The sequence below is a fragment of the Thamnophis sirtalis genome, unplaced genomic scaffold (genome assembly GCF_051295495.1).
Source record: "Thamnophis sirtalis isolate CommonGarterSnake01/CBP01778 unplaced genomic scaffold, rThaSir2_p1.2 scaffold_2, whole genome shotgun sequence".
Lineage (NCBI taxonomy): Eukaryota > Metazoa > Chordata > Lepidosauria > Squamata > Natricidae > Thamnophis > Thamnophis sirtalis.
Genome location: NW_028261382.1, coordinates 51,076,402 through 51,092,777, shown reverse-complemented (window position 1 = coordinate 51,092,777; position 16,376 = coordinate 51,076,402). Strand labels below are relative to the sequence as shown.

At 50.3% G+C, this 16,376-nt stretch overlaps 1 protein-coding gene across 1 annotated transcript; it reads right to left on the bottom strand.

Moving 5' to 3' along the window:
• Positions 1-3,284: 3,284 nt before the first annotated feature.
• BRAP (BRCA1 associated protein) lies at positions 3,285-15,308 on the bottom strand. Its single transcript, XM_087705456.1, has 12 exons — positions 15,109-15,308; positions 13,830-13,991; positions 12,391-12,592; positions 11,477-11,666; positions 11,064-11,177; positions 9,604-9,752; positions 9,421-9,496; positions 9,159-9,297; positions 8,353-8,462; positions 7,222-7,311; positions 5,965-6,068; positions 3,285-3,782 (listed from the first exon to the last, which is right to left on the bottom strand). The coding sequence occupies exons 1-12, from the start codon at positions 15,188-15,190 to the stop codon at positions 3,425-3,427; spliced, it is 1,776 nt and encodes a 591-aa protein (XP_087561582.1). The 5' UTR covers positions 15,191-15,308; the 3' UTR covers positions 3,285-3,424.
• Positions 15,309-16,376: the final 1,068 nt, after the last annotated feature.

Genomic DNA, 16,376 nt, shown 5'->3' with positions numbered 1-16,376 from the left:
AATAGCGTATATCAGTGGTTCCCAAACTTGGCAACTTTAAGACTTGTGGACTTCAACTCCCAGAATCCCCCAACTAGCAAGAAGAAAGAGAGTTGGCCAGAAGTTGAGACCTTCTCTAGTTGAGTGACACATCCTTCTAAACCAGTGGTTCCCAAACTTGGCAACTTTAAGACTTGTGGACTTCCAACTCCCAGAATTCTCTTTCTTCTTGCTAGTTGGGGGATTCTGGGAGTTGAAGTCCACAAGTCTTAAAAGTTGCCAAGTTTGGGAACCACTGCCGTATATCAACTACAAAGTAGTATCAACTACAAAGTAGTATCAATTACAAAGACCTGGATTCTGCCATCAATTGCAATGAGGCAGACTTTCAGCTGGGCGCAAGAGAGAACTTGGCGACGGCTGCATCCTTACAACCAAATCATGCACAAGTATCACAGGTTGGATTTTTTAAAATTCCGTTTTAATATACTCTCGTTGCTGATGTTACAATCCAGATTTTTACAACCGAGGGCTGTTTTGAGCGGCCGGCCAAGCTACATGCTACCCCTGAATAAGACCGGCTCTTCTCAAAATGAGATCCGTTGGGAGGATTTTATTATTTTTCCCCCATTGCTCTGCCTCAGTTGCCTTGAGTTTGGGGTTCCCCAGTTGCAGACCAGAACCGAAAACGCCTCTAAAAAACTGCCTGCGTCTTGATCCGTTTGGAGAGGAGGCTCTTAGCTGAAGCAGGAACTATACGGGTTCACACACACACACACACACACACCCTTCCAATGGTTGACTAATGAGAAACCTTCTAGTAAAGACACAGTTATGCTTTTTCTTCTGTCCCTTCTGGGCTCATCCCGTCTTCCTTTCTCGCCCTCTGTCAGAAATCCGTTTCCCCCCCGCCCCACGCCGGATGGTGTGGCTATGCACTCACTTCCTCCTCCTCGTTTCAAGGGGAAATCGATGAGGAAGCAAAAAAAACAGAAAGAGCACAGCAATGCAAAAGAAGAGAAATAAATGAATCCGGGGATCCTTCAAAAATAATAATAACAACAACAACAACCTCGGTCGGTGCTGTGTGGTGGAAATCATGGCTCTTGCATTCTCCGAGATAGCTCTTCCTGTGCAATTTTAAAATGTCCCCTGTTTGTATCTTAGGAAAAAAAACAAGACCTCGAGAGGCTCAGAAATCAGGGAGTGGGAAGATCGGGGAGCTGCGTGCTAATGTCGCACGCACAAGTTCCTCCTCATCGCATAGACTTCTTCCCCCCCACACCCCACCCAGACTTCTGCTGAGGCCACATTAGCTCAGAATGAGGGGGTTTGATGACCCTGGAGGGTTTGCCAAGGTGTTGGGTTGGCTTACTATGCCCCAAAAACTCAGAATCCTGGCTTGTTACTGAAAAAGAAAGCAAGGTTCGTAAGCCAAGAACAAGCCCTGGATTTTTTTTGGCTCTGGCTTATAAAAGGAAAACAAGAAGCCAGGATCTTTGGCCAGATGCTAAGCAAACCATGATCCTGCATGCCATTGCCGGGATGAAGGCATTTTCATAGACCGAAGCCTCTTGGAGCTGGTTTGACCCCTGGCCGAGACCGGCAGCCCCGGGGGCCTGGGTGGGAGCCCCCCCCCCATGGCAGAGACTCAGCAAGGCTCCTTCTGGAGGTGTCTCTTGGGGGGCTCCGGACTGGCCAATAACTTACTACTTGTCTTACACGCTGAAGGAGCAAAAACACCACCAAAGGGGCAGCAGCTGGCACTAGAGGACTAGGATGCCACGCGAGCTCCTGTGCCAACGAAGCTTTCTTAAAAACCGAGCTGGTTCTGCATCTGATGCTTGCTCTTAAGTCTGAGGCTGCTACGAAGGAAATCCAAAGTCTGGTCCAGCTGGGAATCGGGTGTTTTTGACAAATAAAACCCCAAACCCCCAGCCTGGGCGAGGATTTTGCCAGCCACCAGGCCCATGCCCAGGGCCCTGCGCCCTTCCTTCCTGCACCAAAGTGGGCAGAATGGACCTCTGAGGTGCCCATTTCCTCCTCCTCCTCTTCAGAAAAGGGGGCTTGGAGCAGGGGATGGGGGAGGAGGAGTTTTACACCTCGCCTCGGGAGCTTCCCAGCGGCCTGGCTGGTGCAGAGTGCCACGCCTGGAATTCTGCCAAGGGCATGCAGGGGACCGAGCGGAAGCAACCCAACGGGCACCAAGGCAAACGTGTACAAAGACACCTCGCTGTAAATCCACCCCCCCAAAGGGCAAAGGTGGGAATCGAGACGGGAGAAGACCCCCACACACAAAAGGCACGGCCAGGGATCAACCAGGGCAGGAGAAAAGGTTTAGCTGCAAAGAAAGGAGAGGGGAAGAGGAAGGGGGAGGGGAAAGGAAAAGAAAGGGAAGGGAGGGAAGGAGAGGGAGGGAGGGAAGGAAGAAAAGAAGGGAGGGAGGGAGGGGAGGAAGGGAAGAAGGGAAGGAAGAAAGGGAGGGAAGAAGAGGGAAGAAAAGGGAAGGAAAGAAGGGAGGGAAGGAAGCGAGGGAAGGAAGAAAGAAGGAAGGAGGGAGGGAAGGAAGGAAAGAAGGAAGGAAGAAAAGAGAAGGAAGGGAGGGAGGGAAGGAAAGAAGGGAGGGAGGGAAGGAAAGAAGGAAGGAAGAAAAGAGAAGGCAGTGAGGGAAGGAAAGAAGGGAGGGAGGGAAGGAAAGAAGGGAGGGAAGGAAGAAAAGAGAAGGGAGGGAGGGAAGGAAAGAAGGGAGGGAGGAAAGAAAGGGAGGGAAGGAAGGAAGAAGAGAAGGGAGGGAGGGAAGGAAAGAAGAGAAGGAAGGAAGGAAGGAAAGAAGAGAGAGAAGGAAAGAAGAGAAGGAAGGAAGGAAGGAAAAGGGACCACATAAAGACAAAAAAGGAAGAGAGGCACCATTCCCTGGCAGACGCCCCAATCAAAGGACTTCAGCCCCCATATTCTCCAGCCCCTTTTCCGCTTTCCAGCTGAGCCGAGACCCCATCCTCCCAAGGCCACTAACTCCCCCCCCCTCCCACTCCTCCTGGGGAGGGAAGCCAAACATTCAGGCAGGACTTCCAGCCTCGGCCGGACGTCAAGCGAACTGCAGTTCCTGCTTGCTGCTTCCGAAATTAAAACCTGGCTCAGCCGGACTTTCGGTCCCTGCGCTTCTTTTCAAGGCGAGAAAAAGTCTCGGACAAAACCCCTGGAGCCGAAAGACGGCGGGGAGGGGAGGGAGGGAGGGGGTGTCACTACAGAGAGCCTAAGGCAAGCTAGCTAGCAGGGGGAGAGGCCCCCGCAGGGCCGTCGGTGGCCCCGAGGGTTTAGTGCAAAGGATCCAGAAACCGGACAGGCGTCCCTGGCTAGTTTTCCCAGCCTATTTTGGCCCAAACAGACAACGCCCTTCCTGCGCCCGATGACGGCCACCACCTCCGCCGCCCTCCGCGCCCGCTCGTCACTTGCCCCTCTGCTCCTCCCCTTGCGGAGGGCGGCTTCCCGCTGCCCCCCGCGGAGGAGCCGCCGAGGCGGCCACGGGGATGTTGATCTGCCCGTCCTGGATCTCCTGGCGGGCCTCGGCGGGCAGGTGGTTGATCTTCTGCTGGGCCTCCAGGTAGAACATGACGTCGCGCAGCTGCTCCTGGGCCTCGGCGATCTGGAGGTCCTTCCGCTCGCAGGTCTCCCTCAGCAGCTTCTCCTCGTCCTTCAGCTGGCTCTGGAGGAGGAGCTGGTTCGCCCGCAGGCACTTGTTCATCTCCTGCTCTTCCTTCAGCTCGTTGGTCAGCTTGGAGACCTTGGTGCTCAGCTGGCTGCACCTGGAAGGGAGGGGGGGAAGGGGGCAGTGAGACAGGAGGACCCCCTCCTCCTGGGATGAAAAAAAAAAGGTGGGGGGCAGCCTGACAAGCACGCTGCCCCGGAGGTTACTGCACCCCTCTAGGGCTTCCTGCTGGCAGACCTCGACTTGAGACTGTTTGAAGTTGCGGCAAATAAAGGAGAATTTCGGTTTGAAACTTGCTGCCCCTCCCCAATCTCTAAATTCCTACCAGTGGAACTGAAGGCCCGAGGCATCTGAGACCCTCTGAGGGTGGGCCTGAAGGAGGGCCTTCTCTGTAGCTGCTCTGACCCTGTGGAACGATCTACCCGTAGAGATCCGGACCCTTCCCACTCTCTCGGCCTTCCGAAAAGCCACTAAAACCTGGCTATTCCGGCAGGCCTGGGGCTGTTGACCTCATGAACGAGGTCCAGCCCCACCTAGATTGAATGTATGGTGTGTTGTTTTTAAATTTGTATTTCTTTTTCCCTATTTTTTAACTTTTTATCTTTTTAGTCTTGTATTTTGTAAGCCGCCCGGAGTCCTACGGGATTGGGCGGCATATAAATTTATTAAAAGAGGAATGGGAAGAAGAGGGGAAGGGTAAAGGAGAGGAAGGGGAAGGAGAGAAGGGAAAGGAGAGGAGGAGAGGAAGAAGGAAGGAGAGAAGAAAGAGAAGAAAGGGGGTAGGAAGGAGGGAGGGAAGGAGGGAAGGAAGGAGAGAAGGAGAGAAGAAAGGAGGGAAGGAAGGAGGGAAGGAAGGAGAGAAGAAAGAGAAGAAAGGGGGGTAGGAAGGAGGGAGGGAAGCAAGGAGGGAAGGAAGGAGGGAAGGAAGGAGAGAAGGAAGGGGGGAGGAAGGAGGAAAGGAAGGGGGAAAGGAAGGAGAGGAGAAAAGAAAGGAGGGAAGGAAGGAGGGAAGGAGGGAGGGAAGGAAGGGGAGTAGGAGAGAAGAAAGGAGGGAAGGAAGGAGGGAAGGAAGGAGAGAAGGAAGGGGGGAGGAAGGAGGAAAGGAAGGGGGAAAGGAAGGAGAGGAAGAAAAGAAAGGAGGGAAGGAAGGAGGGAAGGAAGGGGAGTAGGAGAGAAGAAAGGAGGGAAGAAAGGAGGGAAGGAAGGAGAGAAGAAGAAGTAGGACCGTTGTAAGATAAGATGGATCTTCAAGTATATTGTCAACAGTAGGGAAAAATTGTTATAAATACATATTATTAATAACAGTTATGAGATCATATAATTGTGAATGTATATATGAAATTGATAAAATAAAATAAATTATTTAAAAAAATTATTAAAAGTTAAAAGTTGAGGCTGTGATGCCACAAAATGTCATTTTAATGCATGCCGATTCAAATCGACCACGAAGTTATTCTAAGCCTGAGCATGGCTTCCTTTACAGCTGTTTTGCAGCACTTCGCGGCGGCATTTTACGACGTTTTCGCCAAAGGTTGCCCTTCCACTTGTCAGCAAAGCCCTGATTGGTTTTTTTTTAAAATTATGGCATTTGCTTAATGACTGTTGCAAATATATATATATAAAAAAAAAACCCACCCCACCAACTTCAGGTCACGCCGTTGTTTTATGGCCGTAATGGATGGTCTCCCATCATAGCTGTGTCTCTACTTGTATTTCACTCCCAAGAGGAAGTTACAGGGGGGCTCGGGTGGAGGATTGCAGCCCAACATCACAAATGAGGTGTCAGGCCTGCAGCCAATTTTTTCTTTTGGGTCTTTGGCCTGCCACACTTTCTATTATTCCACTACGCATTTTCTATGGTGGGAAAATGGGAGGGGAGGATTGTAAGGAGTTAGATGCTATGTAGCCAAAACAAAATTCCTTTCTAGAAACCCAAGGTCATCCTTTGTCTCTGCACCTTCTGCACCTGACCGGAACTGGATGGGTGGAAGCTGCCAGCGTGGCAGTGGGAGATCAGACCATGTGATGGGCTTGTGGGTGTGGGGGCAAGAGCTTGAACTTTCAACTTGGGGGGCGGGGGGAACCGGGATGTTTTCAGATTCGGGTTTTCACAGATGTGTCAACATGGCTGTCTTCATACATTGGAACTTTTGAGGAATCCTTTGCCTCGGACTCTGATTTAGTTTTGGATGCTGTTTGGAACCCCGACATGAGATGCCTTTGGCACCCAGGCCACTAATTTTAGGAATGTCCAGTTCTAAATTCCAAAAGTTACCCACTTCCTTTCCACCGACTGCCTCTCCTTCAGTAGATCGTTCAGCCTGTGTTCCAGCGAGTCGCACTTCTCAATAGTCTCTTTAAATTTGGCCTTCATGTTGTTGATCTGTAAATGATTTTTTTTTAAAAAGAAAAAAAAAGGTGTTTTAAGGTCCAGGTACATGGCTGCATGGCTCAAAATCCGATTCAGGATCAATCTTCCTCAGGAATTTTTCACTTTTTAACACTTTGGGTTGGGAAAGGATCACCTTGTTTACCAATTCCTTGGAAGAATATTCCTGAGCTCCCTTTGATAAGGGTTGACTTGGCTTTGGAAGAGGAAACACAGACGGAGCAAAGAAAGCCGCCTTTGAATTGGCTTCCTTAGTCCAAGTGGAGTGGCTTCCCAACCTCCAGGCTCTGAGACCCCAAGACCTTCTCAAGGGGTCCCTTGGATGGATTCGTGACCCGTCAAAACCGCGGTAGACAAAACCGCGCTCGACGAAAGCGCGTACCTGACGTCATCAGCAGCGCGACGAAAAAAATTAAAAATAAATTAAATTGAAATTAAAATTAAATTAAAGCAAGCCAATTCACATAAAGGTAAGGGTTAGGTTTAGGGTTAGGTTAAGGGTTAGGGTTAGGTTTAGGGTTACGTTAAGCGTTAGGGTTAGGGTTAGCGTTAGGTTAAGGGTTAGCGTTAGGTTTAGCGTTAGGTTTAGCGTTAGGTTTAGGGTTAGGTTAAGGGTTAGGTTTAGGGTTAGGTTTAGGGTTAGGTTAAGGGTTAGGTTTTAGAGTTAGGTTTGGGGGGGTTAGGGTAAGGTTTTTGCTTTAATTTTAAATTTACCGCTCACAGCGCGATATTTTCGTCGCGCTGTGATGATGTCACGTACGCACTTTCGGCGAGCGCGCTTTTGTCTACCGCGGTTTTGTGGTGGAACCGGATGGATTTAGGCCCCAAGAGCAAAGCATTCAGGAATGGAAGGAGCTCAATCTGGCCCCGAGATCTGGTCCCTTCTGTCCACAGGGGCAAAGGAGCTTTCAGGAGGAATTTAGGATTAGGATTTATTTCATTTATATGCCACCCTTTCCCCGAAGGGGACTCAGGGCGGCTCACAACTCAGTCAAGGGAAAAGGAGGTACAAACAGGGGATAACAAAGACAAACAAACAACACACAATTTAAACACACAACAACCATACCGTTCGAGAAGGGGGGGGGCAGAAGCTCTTTAGCCCAGGCCTGCCGGAATAGCCCAGGTTTTAAGGGCGAGTACTTACTTCTTCGGCTGTATCTTTTTCTATTCGGACGATCTTGTTCTCCCAGTAGATGCGCTGGGACTCCAACTGGCTGGTTAGCAAGTAGGAATACTGCATTCAGAGAGAGAGAGAGAGAGAGAGAGAGAGAGAAAGTGGACAAGCCATCCTTACGTTCTCTACAGCATGTGTCTCCAACCGTGGCAACTGTTAAGAGTTGTGGACTTCCAAGGCATTTTGGATAAAAATATGGTGGGTCATGCAAAATATTTTTAAAAGAAGGATAAAGTTTATTCCTCAGTTATTTTTACTAGGTATAAGTGTAAGAATGAGCTTGACTTTACAGTGGTAGAGACTAATTTGATTCTGCACCTAATAACTGCAGCAAGACTGTTGGTGGCGCAATACTGGAAGAAGGAAGACTTGCCTACAATCCAAGAATGGACATTGAAAGTCACAAACTTAAGCCGAGATGGCTAAAATATCGGCATATCTTAAAGATCATTCAAATGAGAGATATAAACGAGACTGGAAAAAATGGATTGACTATATACAAAATAAATACGGGACCAAGAAATTCCAGTTAGAATTTCAGAAATGATTTAACTGTTAAAAGTTAGTTCAGTAAGAAGCAGCTAAGGTCAATGCAGAATGTCATTAATTTCTTTATTTCTTTTTTCTCAATAGATTTTAGACTGTGCTTGTTAAAAATCCATACCGTGTACGGGTTCTGGGAAGTCCGGGGGGGGGGGGGGGGAGGAGGAGGGGGTTGGGGTGGAGGGAGGGAGGGGCACACAAAAAAATTGTACTTCAATGTCTTAATGATTGACAAATGATGAAATATTTGTGTTTTTTTTTTAAAGAAATAAAATACTATTCTAATCAAGGATTTAAAAAAAAAAAGAGTTGTGGACTTCAACTCCCAGAGTTCCTCTGAGGAGGAACTCTGGGAGTTGAAGTCCACAACTCTTAAAAGTTGCCAAGGTTGGAGACTCCTGTTCTAGAGGACAGCTGGAATCCCATCCCAGGAGTCTCAACGCTAAGCTACATTCAAGAAAGACGACCCCCAAGCTATGGAATCCCACATCCGTTGAGTTAGCCGTGGAAAAACTCCCCCAACGAACCACCTGGGAAGGGCAGCGATGCGCCACTTACTTCTAATTGTAAGGCATCGATTTTCTCTTCCTGACAGACGTCCCCTTCGCATTCGTACTGAACCAGCTTGCCGTCTGTCTTGCTGGCCACCAGGCGGTGGACGTAATTGTCTAGGGAAAAGACAACGGAACAACCGGTCATCCTGAATCAAGATCCGAATCAAAGCAGCTCAGGTGGCCCCCTCCAACTGCGTGGCCCGCCTTCAGGTGTGCGTTCGGAGAGAAGGTTCACCTGGATGAGGACTTGGAAAGGTGAGCCCCTTGGCTACCGTTGAGGTACAGAAGTGACCTTGGTGGCCCCTCAACTTCTCCCCACCCGAGGACTCCCAAGACTTGCTCTCAAGAAGAGATTGTAGAAATACACCGAAGGGAGGAGTAGAGGGATAGAAGAAAGAGGGGTAGAGAGGGTGGGAGAGAGGATCGGAGGGAGGGTGAGGAGGAAGGGAGGGAGTGTACTGGGAGAGAGGAGTGGTAGAGGGGGAGGGAAGTAGGGCAGAGGGGAATGATGGAGGGAAGGTGGAAAGTTGGAGGGGGGCAAAAGAAAGGGTGTATGGAGGGTTGAAGAGGTACATTGGGTTTCTATTTTGGGGGGTTTTGTTGACAAGAGGAATGGCTGTGTTTATTGCTTAATGCTATATGGCCCCGGTTATGCACAGTATATATGTGACTGTACGAAAATGAAATGGAAAAATAAAAACACATTTAAAAAATAAAAAAAAGAAGAAGAGATTGCTCTCCGATTAGAGCAAAATGGGGTAGGTCCACTCAGGGGTGGGGTGGCCCGGTGGTGGGCGGAACAGGGCTTACCCCCGGCGTAGTCCCAGACCCTGTGATTGGTCAGCTGCATGGCGTAGGTATGTTGGGTCTCCTCAAAGTGCTTGTAGGCGTGCCGACTGACGTAACGGCCGCACCCGATGTGCCCGCAGATGAGGCATATCCAAAGGTTCTGCAGGAGCCACACAGGTGACGTTGGGGGGGGGGGGGGGAGGGAAATCAACCACCCAAATTCTACTCCCCCAAGAAGCAGCACTGCTGACTTCTGAACAGAGGTGGGTCCCGACTCACTCACCTCTTGGACTCCGCATTCAAAGCATTTGTTTTCTTCCACAGGCTCCGGAGTCTGGCAGTACCTGCAGACGGGACACCTGGAGGAGGGAGAAAAGAGGAGGCCTGGAGGACTCCAAACCAGGCCGCCCCTCTTGGATCTCCACCGCTGCCCTGATCCACCTGTCCGCCCTCGGGAGGGTCTTACGTGGTGTCCTCCCACCGCTGCAGACACTGACTGTGGAAGCTGTGGTTGCAGACTGTGGTCAGGATCCCGTTGACCGATTCGTCCATCCTCTCCAAGCAGACGGTGCATTTGGGGAGCTCGGTCAGGTCCATGACGGGAAGGCTGGCCCCCTGCAGGAGGAGGGGGAGACACCTGAGCTCAGTCTTTCCCTCCCCTGGCCACTCGAAAGCGTATGGACTCCAACTCCCAGGATTCCCCAGCCAGCAGGTTGGAAAACCCTGCCTGAGCCAGTCCCAACTTCCACTTTCAATGAACAGCAACTGGAAAACTCTACAGGTATCGTAGGACATCAGCAAATTTCCTCTGGGCTGTCAGAAAAGGCTGAGGGGGGGGGGGGCTTATCACCGTATTATCCCCCCCCTGTGACTCTCCCCAATCTGGCCCCATAGAACCGAGGTGGCACAGTGGTTAAATGCAGCACTGCAGGCTACTTCAGCTGACTGCAGTTCTGCAGTTCGGCTGTTCAAATCTCACCGGCTCAGGGTTGACTCAGCCTTCCATCCTTCCGAGGTGGGTAAAATGAGGACCCGGATTGTTGTTGGGGGCGATATGCTGACTCTGTAAAGCGCTTAGAGAGGGCTGAAAGCCCTATGAAGCGGTATATAAGTCTAACTGCTATTGCTATCTATCTATCTATCTATCTATCTATCTATCTATCTATCTATCTATCTATCTATCATCTATCTATCTATCTATCTATCTATTCTATCTATATCTATCTATATCTATCTCTCCCTCCCTCCCTCCCTCCCTCTATATCTATCTCTCCCTGTCTCTATATCTATCTATCTATCTATCTATCTATCTATCTATCTATCTATCTATCTATCTATCTATCTATCTATCTATCTATCATCTATCTATCTATCTGGGTGAAATGAGGACCCAGATTGTTGGGGGCGATATGCTGACTCTGTAAACCGCTTAGAGAGGGCTGAAAGCCCTATGAAGCGGTATATAAGTCTAACTGCTATTGCTATCTATCTATCTATCTATCTATCTATCTATCTATCTATCTATCTATCATCTATCTATCTATCTATCTAATCTATATCTATCTATATCTATCTCTCCCTCCCTCCCTCCCTCTATATCTATCTCTCCCTGTCTCTATATCTATCTATCTATCTATCTATCTATCTATCTATCTATCTATCTATCTATCTATCATCTATCTATCTATCTATCAATCATCTATCTATCTATCTGGGTGAAATGAGGACCCAGATTGTTGGGGGCGATATGCTGACTCTGTAAACCGCTTAGAGAGGGCTGAAAGTCCCATGAAGCGGTATATAAGTCTAACTGCTATTGCTATTGCTATTGGCCTCACTTCAGCTGCACCTTACGCCAGAAGATGGCTAACTGGGGAGAGATCTCCCCCTCCCCAGAAGGGAAACGGAGAGTAAGAGACGCCTTACGTCTTCCGACTTGAAGACCTCTGCTCTTTCCACGTAGACAAGCTGGCAAACGTCCTCTTCTATGGAGTTAAACTGCCGACCGTTGCAAGCCATGTAGAAGCTGTCCGCATCTCCCTGCACAGGAGCCAGTGGAGAAGTGTGGAGGGACACAAATCGTTGCAAATGATCAGAGGCCTCTTTCCCTTCTCACCCCACCTCCTCCAAACATAAATAATAGAAGAAGAAGAAGCCAGCTGCACTCGCTCACACAACCCCTTCCTCTCTCCGAATCAGGACTTTCTAATGCAGCAACTAATAACGTCCCATTTCCTCCGAGTTCCAAGAGCAGCGTACACGTTTCTGGATCTCAACCAGACAGGAAGAGGCATGGAAGGAGCCCTCAGCCCGAAGCTGAAGTCTCTCTTTCTTCTTACCTGGGTCCGGAACTTGATGAGGACCATGTACTGGTTTGGGGTGGAATCTCGGATGATTTTCATGTGTTCGATGGCATCGTAAAAAGACGCCACAAACTTCATGAGGTCGTGGCTGGTCATTGTGGCCGGGACGGTGAGAATACACAGCATGGCGCTACGCCGCACCTCTTCTTTTAAGGAGGTCATTTTGCTGCACAAGGGGAGAATTAAGACCAGTCGGCAAGCCCATCCTTTTTGCTTCAACTCTATAATGCAGCATTCACCAATCTTAACTACTTCTAAGACACCTGGGCTTCGTGGCACGACAAAACCGCGGTCCACTAAAGCGCGCCCGATTAAAGCGCGTACCTGACGTCATCAGCAGAGCGACAAATACCACCGCGGAGATTTTAAAGAGCGATTTTAAAGCAAGCCGATTCACGTAAAGGTAAGGGTTAGGTTTAGGGTTAGGGTTAGGTTAAGGGTTAGGTTTAGGGTTACATTAAGCGTTAGGGTTAGGTTTAGGGTTAGGTTAAGGGTTAGGTTTAGGGGGGTTAGGGTAAGGTTTTCGCGTTAATTTTAAGTTTACCGCTCACAGCGTGATGTTTTCGTCGCGCTGTGATGACGTCAGGTACGCGCTTTTGTCGAGCGCGCTTTAGTCTACCGCGGTTTTGTGGTGGAACCCCTGGGCTTCACCTCCAAGAATTCTCCTTCGGCCGCAGCCCTTCCTTTTCAGAGGAAGAGGAATTTCATCGCGATGGCAGCTTTCCAGATCCTTTGAAGAAGAGGGGTCTCGAAACCTGACAACTTTAAAGACTTGTGAACTTCAGCTCCCAGAGGTGGGGAATTTTAGGAATTGAAGTCCCCAAGTCTTAAAGTTGCCAAGTTTGGAGAGCCCAGCCTTAAAGCATTTAAGGTGAGTCCTGCTTTCTTACTTTGTCTTGTAGAGGTGCATAATGCCGTGAGCTATTTCAACCGAAGGATTCCCACTGAAGAAGGAAATCTGATCAGGGAGCTGCTTTGACGGAGAATCCGGTGTGGTCCCACTGCTTCCACTTTGGCCATCCCGATTATGGTGATCCTCAGTGGAGGAGGCCTCGGCCGCGCCAACTTTGTCCATCATCTCTTTCACCTCATCTTTTTCGGAAATCCAAAAACAGATTTTAAGTTAGAAAACCTGAACACTTCCAAACTGCGATCCGTACTTCCTCAAGACCTTTTCTCATAAAAAGATACAGCACTGCTTAGAGACAATGGGCAAAAGAAGGGCAGAGGATTTCTTAGGAATGCTTTATCAGTATAAAAATAGGCCATTAAAGATTTTGAAGCCAGAAAAGCTGCTCAGCTCGTATTTCTGAGCAATGCTGTACCAGAAGGCTAATCATTGCCAGTAACAATCCAGAGCGAAGTACTAATTTCTGGTCATTGGTCTTATTGAGTCACAGGCTCATAAAAAATTAATAAGCAGACTTCGAGAATCCCTTGAAATGGTGCCTTGCGAACAAGCTCCCCAAAAGTTGCTTGCAAGTGAATCTGCTTAACAGCCTGCCTGCCCAGCTTCTTCATGGTATTGGACCTGGGTACTTGAGAGACCGCCTGCTGCCAATTACCTCCACCAGACCGATTAGATCCCACAGACTAGGCCTCCTCCGAATTCCATCCGCTGGCCAATGTCGGCTGGCGACTACCCGGAGGAGAGCCTTCTCTGTGGCTGCTCCGACCCTCTGGAACGATCTCCCCGTGGAGATTCGAACCCTCACCACCCTCCAGGCCTTCCGCAAAGCCCTTAAAATCTGGCTGTTCCGACAGGCCTGGGGCTAAAGAACCGTGCCCCTATCTCGAATGGTATGAGTGTTGCGCTTTTAAATTATGTATTGTTTTGTGTTGTTGTCAAATTGTTTGTATCCCCCCTTCCCTTGTTTTGAGTTGTGAGCCGCCCTGAGTCCCCCTCGGGAGAAAAGGGCGGCATACAAATGAAATAAACATCAACATCAAACATCAGCTGCAATTCTCTGCATTTTTGTGGGGGGGAAAAAAGGAGCCTTAAATTTCTTGCTTAAGCAGCTAGATGCCAAGCTGACCTCAGAAGGTAGGTTTTGTCTGGCCTTCAACAGCTGCTTATTAACCAGGGAGGCTGGCTGGATGGACACAGACAGCCATATACACAGACATATGTACAGATTCAACCTTGGCAACTTGAAGATGTCTGGACTTCAACTCCCAGAATTCCCCAGCCAGCATTCGCTGGCTGGGGAATTCTGGGAGTTGAAGTCCAGACATCTTCAAGTTGCCAAGGTTGAGAAACACTGCCCTAGAGAAATGCATTGCTCATCCTTCTGCTCGGGGCACAAAACGATGCGTCAACGATGGGTACCTGGATCGGGCTTTATCGTCTCAATGATCACATCTGTCATCTCCCGCCGGCCGAGGTGTTGGTGGATGATGGTCGCCCTCTCCACGGGCACCTTGCCCTCCAAGGTCACCGCAGAGGCGGCCAGCGACGTCTCCGGCCTCCCCTCATCAGACATCTCAGTAGCTGAAAAGCATGAGTCACACAGCTTCCGCACAACACGACCGCGGCAGCCACACCGGACCAGCTAAACCTGAACCAGCCCCGCGCACGGAGGGCAGTTAGGCTGTTTGGACGCCTCCCTTCCTCCCCTGGGCCAGCGTCCGTCCTCTGCCCTACAAAGAGGCCGGGAGCCTCGTTCCTCCCCTCTGGTTGCCAAAGAGATAAACAGGGCCACAAAGAGAGAGAGAGAGAGGGAAATAAAGGAGGCCTGGCGGAATTTCGCTCTAAATCAGGTTGTTTTTCAACCTTGGGGGCGTTATAAAGACGGGAGGACTTCGACTCCCAGAATTCCCCAGGCAGCTTCAGAGCGTTAAGGCGGGTGGACTCCAAGTCCCAGAATCCTGCTGGGCGGGGGATTATGGGACTTGGAGTCCACCCGTTTTAAGCCTGGAAAACACCGATTTAGATAGCAGGACCTAAATATTTCGTCTTTCCCGGCCTTTTTGCTTCCTCTGGCGGCTCCCCTGCTCCCTTTAGCCGCCCCCGTTAAGGCGGGTGGACTCCAAGTCCCAGAATCCTGCTGGGCGGGGGATTATGGGACTTGGAGTCCACCCGTTTTAAGCCTGGAAAACACCGATTTAGATAGCAGGAGCTAAATATTTCGTCTCTCCCGGCCTTTTTGCTTCCTCTGACGGCTCCCCTGCTCCCTTTAGCCGCCCCCGTTAAGGCGGGTGGACTCCAAGTCCCAGAATCCTGCTGGGCGGGAGATTATGGGACTTGGAGTCCACCCGTTTTAAGCCTGGAAAACACCGATTTAGATAGCAGGAGCTAAATATTTCGTCTCTCCCGGCCTTTTTGCTTCCTCTGACGGCTCCCCTGCTCCCTTTAGCCGCCCCCGTTAAGGCGGGTGGACTCCAAGTCCCAGAATCCTGCTGGGCGGGAGATTATGGGACTTGGAGTCCACCCGTTTTAAGCCTGAAAAACACCTATTTAGATAGCAGGACCTAAATATTTCGTCTTTCCGGGCCTTTTTGCTTCCTCTGGCGGCTCCCCTGATCCCTTTAGCCGCCCCCTCATCCCCCTGCTCCCCTCCCCGCAGCCCTCCTAACGCCAGCCGCGACCACCACCACCCGGTCCTCACCGGCAGCGCTGTAAGAGAAGCCGCCCGGCACGGGCGAAGACTCGGCCAGCTCCAAGCGAAGGACCACCAGGGACACACTCATAAGGGCCGCTCCGCGGAGGGTCCCGGGCCTGCGGGGTCCGAGCTCGGCCGGGAGGGAAACGGGAAAGGAACCGGAGGCCTCCGCCGCCCTCGGAATGCCCAGCGCTTCCGCTTCTCCGCCCCCCCTGACCTTTGACACGGGGGCAGGAGGGGCGGCGCGCAGGCGCAGGGCGCGCGGCCCGTGAGGTCACGCGGGGGCAGTGGGCGGCGCTGGGGTGGGCGTGGCCAGAGACTCCTCCTCCCCTGCTTCCGAACCCGGAAGGGCTCCGCTGCAGCCTCGCTTCGGTCCAAGGTCTCCCAGGAGGGGGTGGGTGGGAGTGGAGCATGGGACCTCTTGGCTGTGGAGGATGGGCGGTGTAAGGGCTTTTTCTTTTGCTTTAAAGAACCCCTGGTTGATTCTGGAGGAGGAGGAAGAGGAACCTTCCAGGGGTTGGCTGGTTGGGGACAATGGGAGTTGGGGTCTAGCGCAGTGTTTCTCAACCTTGGCAACTTGAAGATGTCTGGACTTCAACTCCCAGAATTCCCCAGCAGTGGTTAGGACAGTGTTTCTCAACCTTGGCCACTTGAAGATGTCTGGACTTCAACTCCTAGAATTCCCCAGCCAGCGAATGCTGGCTGGGGAATTCTGGGAGTTGAAGTCCAGACATCTTCAAGTGGCCAAGGTTGAGAAACACTGGTCTAGCGCATCTGTCGGGGGGGGGGGGGATAGGAAGGTTGAGGCCGGGCGGGGAACCCCTTCCTGGAGGTCGACGGGCAGGAGAAGCCAAGTGGGATCTGCCTCCAGGCCCCTCCTGTGTTTTGGGGTGAGGGGCTTGCCTGCCCCCTCCCTCCCTCCAATGGGGGGAGGTCATCTCTGATCCCTGCTCTTCTGCAGTTCGCTGAAAGGTCACCAACATGATTGACTGGACAATTACTTAAGTGAAATGTTTTTTATGTAAAAAAAAAATATGATTTTGATGGTGTAAGTTGCCTATAGCAAAACAGACCAACAGATGAAATGTGAAATCTGGTCTAATTTTGAAGACCATTTAAATCAAAAGATAAATGAGACGTTAAAAAAGTGGGGCGGGGAATTTGAGAAACATATTTAGTGATGGAGCTGGCGTTATTGCAAGAGATTAGGGCGATTTGAGAGATTGTTTATGTGCTAAGAAGAAAATAAGTTTTAAGATTAAAAAAAATAGGGA

Excerpts from the sequence above, each read along its gene's own strand:
- BRAP (XM_087705456.1), bottom strand. The coding sequence starts at position 15,190 with ATGAGTGTGTCCCTGGTGGTCCTTCGCTTGGAGCTGGCCGAGTCTTCG. Across the intron at positions 7,312-8,352 it reads TCGATGCCTTACAATTAGAA|TATTCCTACTTGCTAACCAG; the intron begins GTAAGTGGCGCA and ends CTCTGAATGCAG. Across the intron at positions 3,783-5,964 it reads AGGCAGTCGGTGGAAAGGAA|GTGCAGCCAGCTGAGCACCA; the intron begins GTGGGTAACTTT and ends CCTCCCTTCCAG.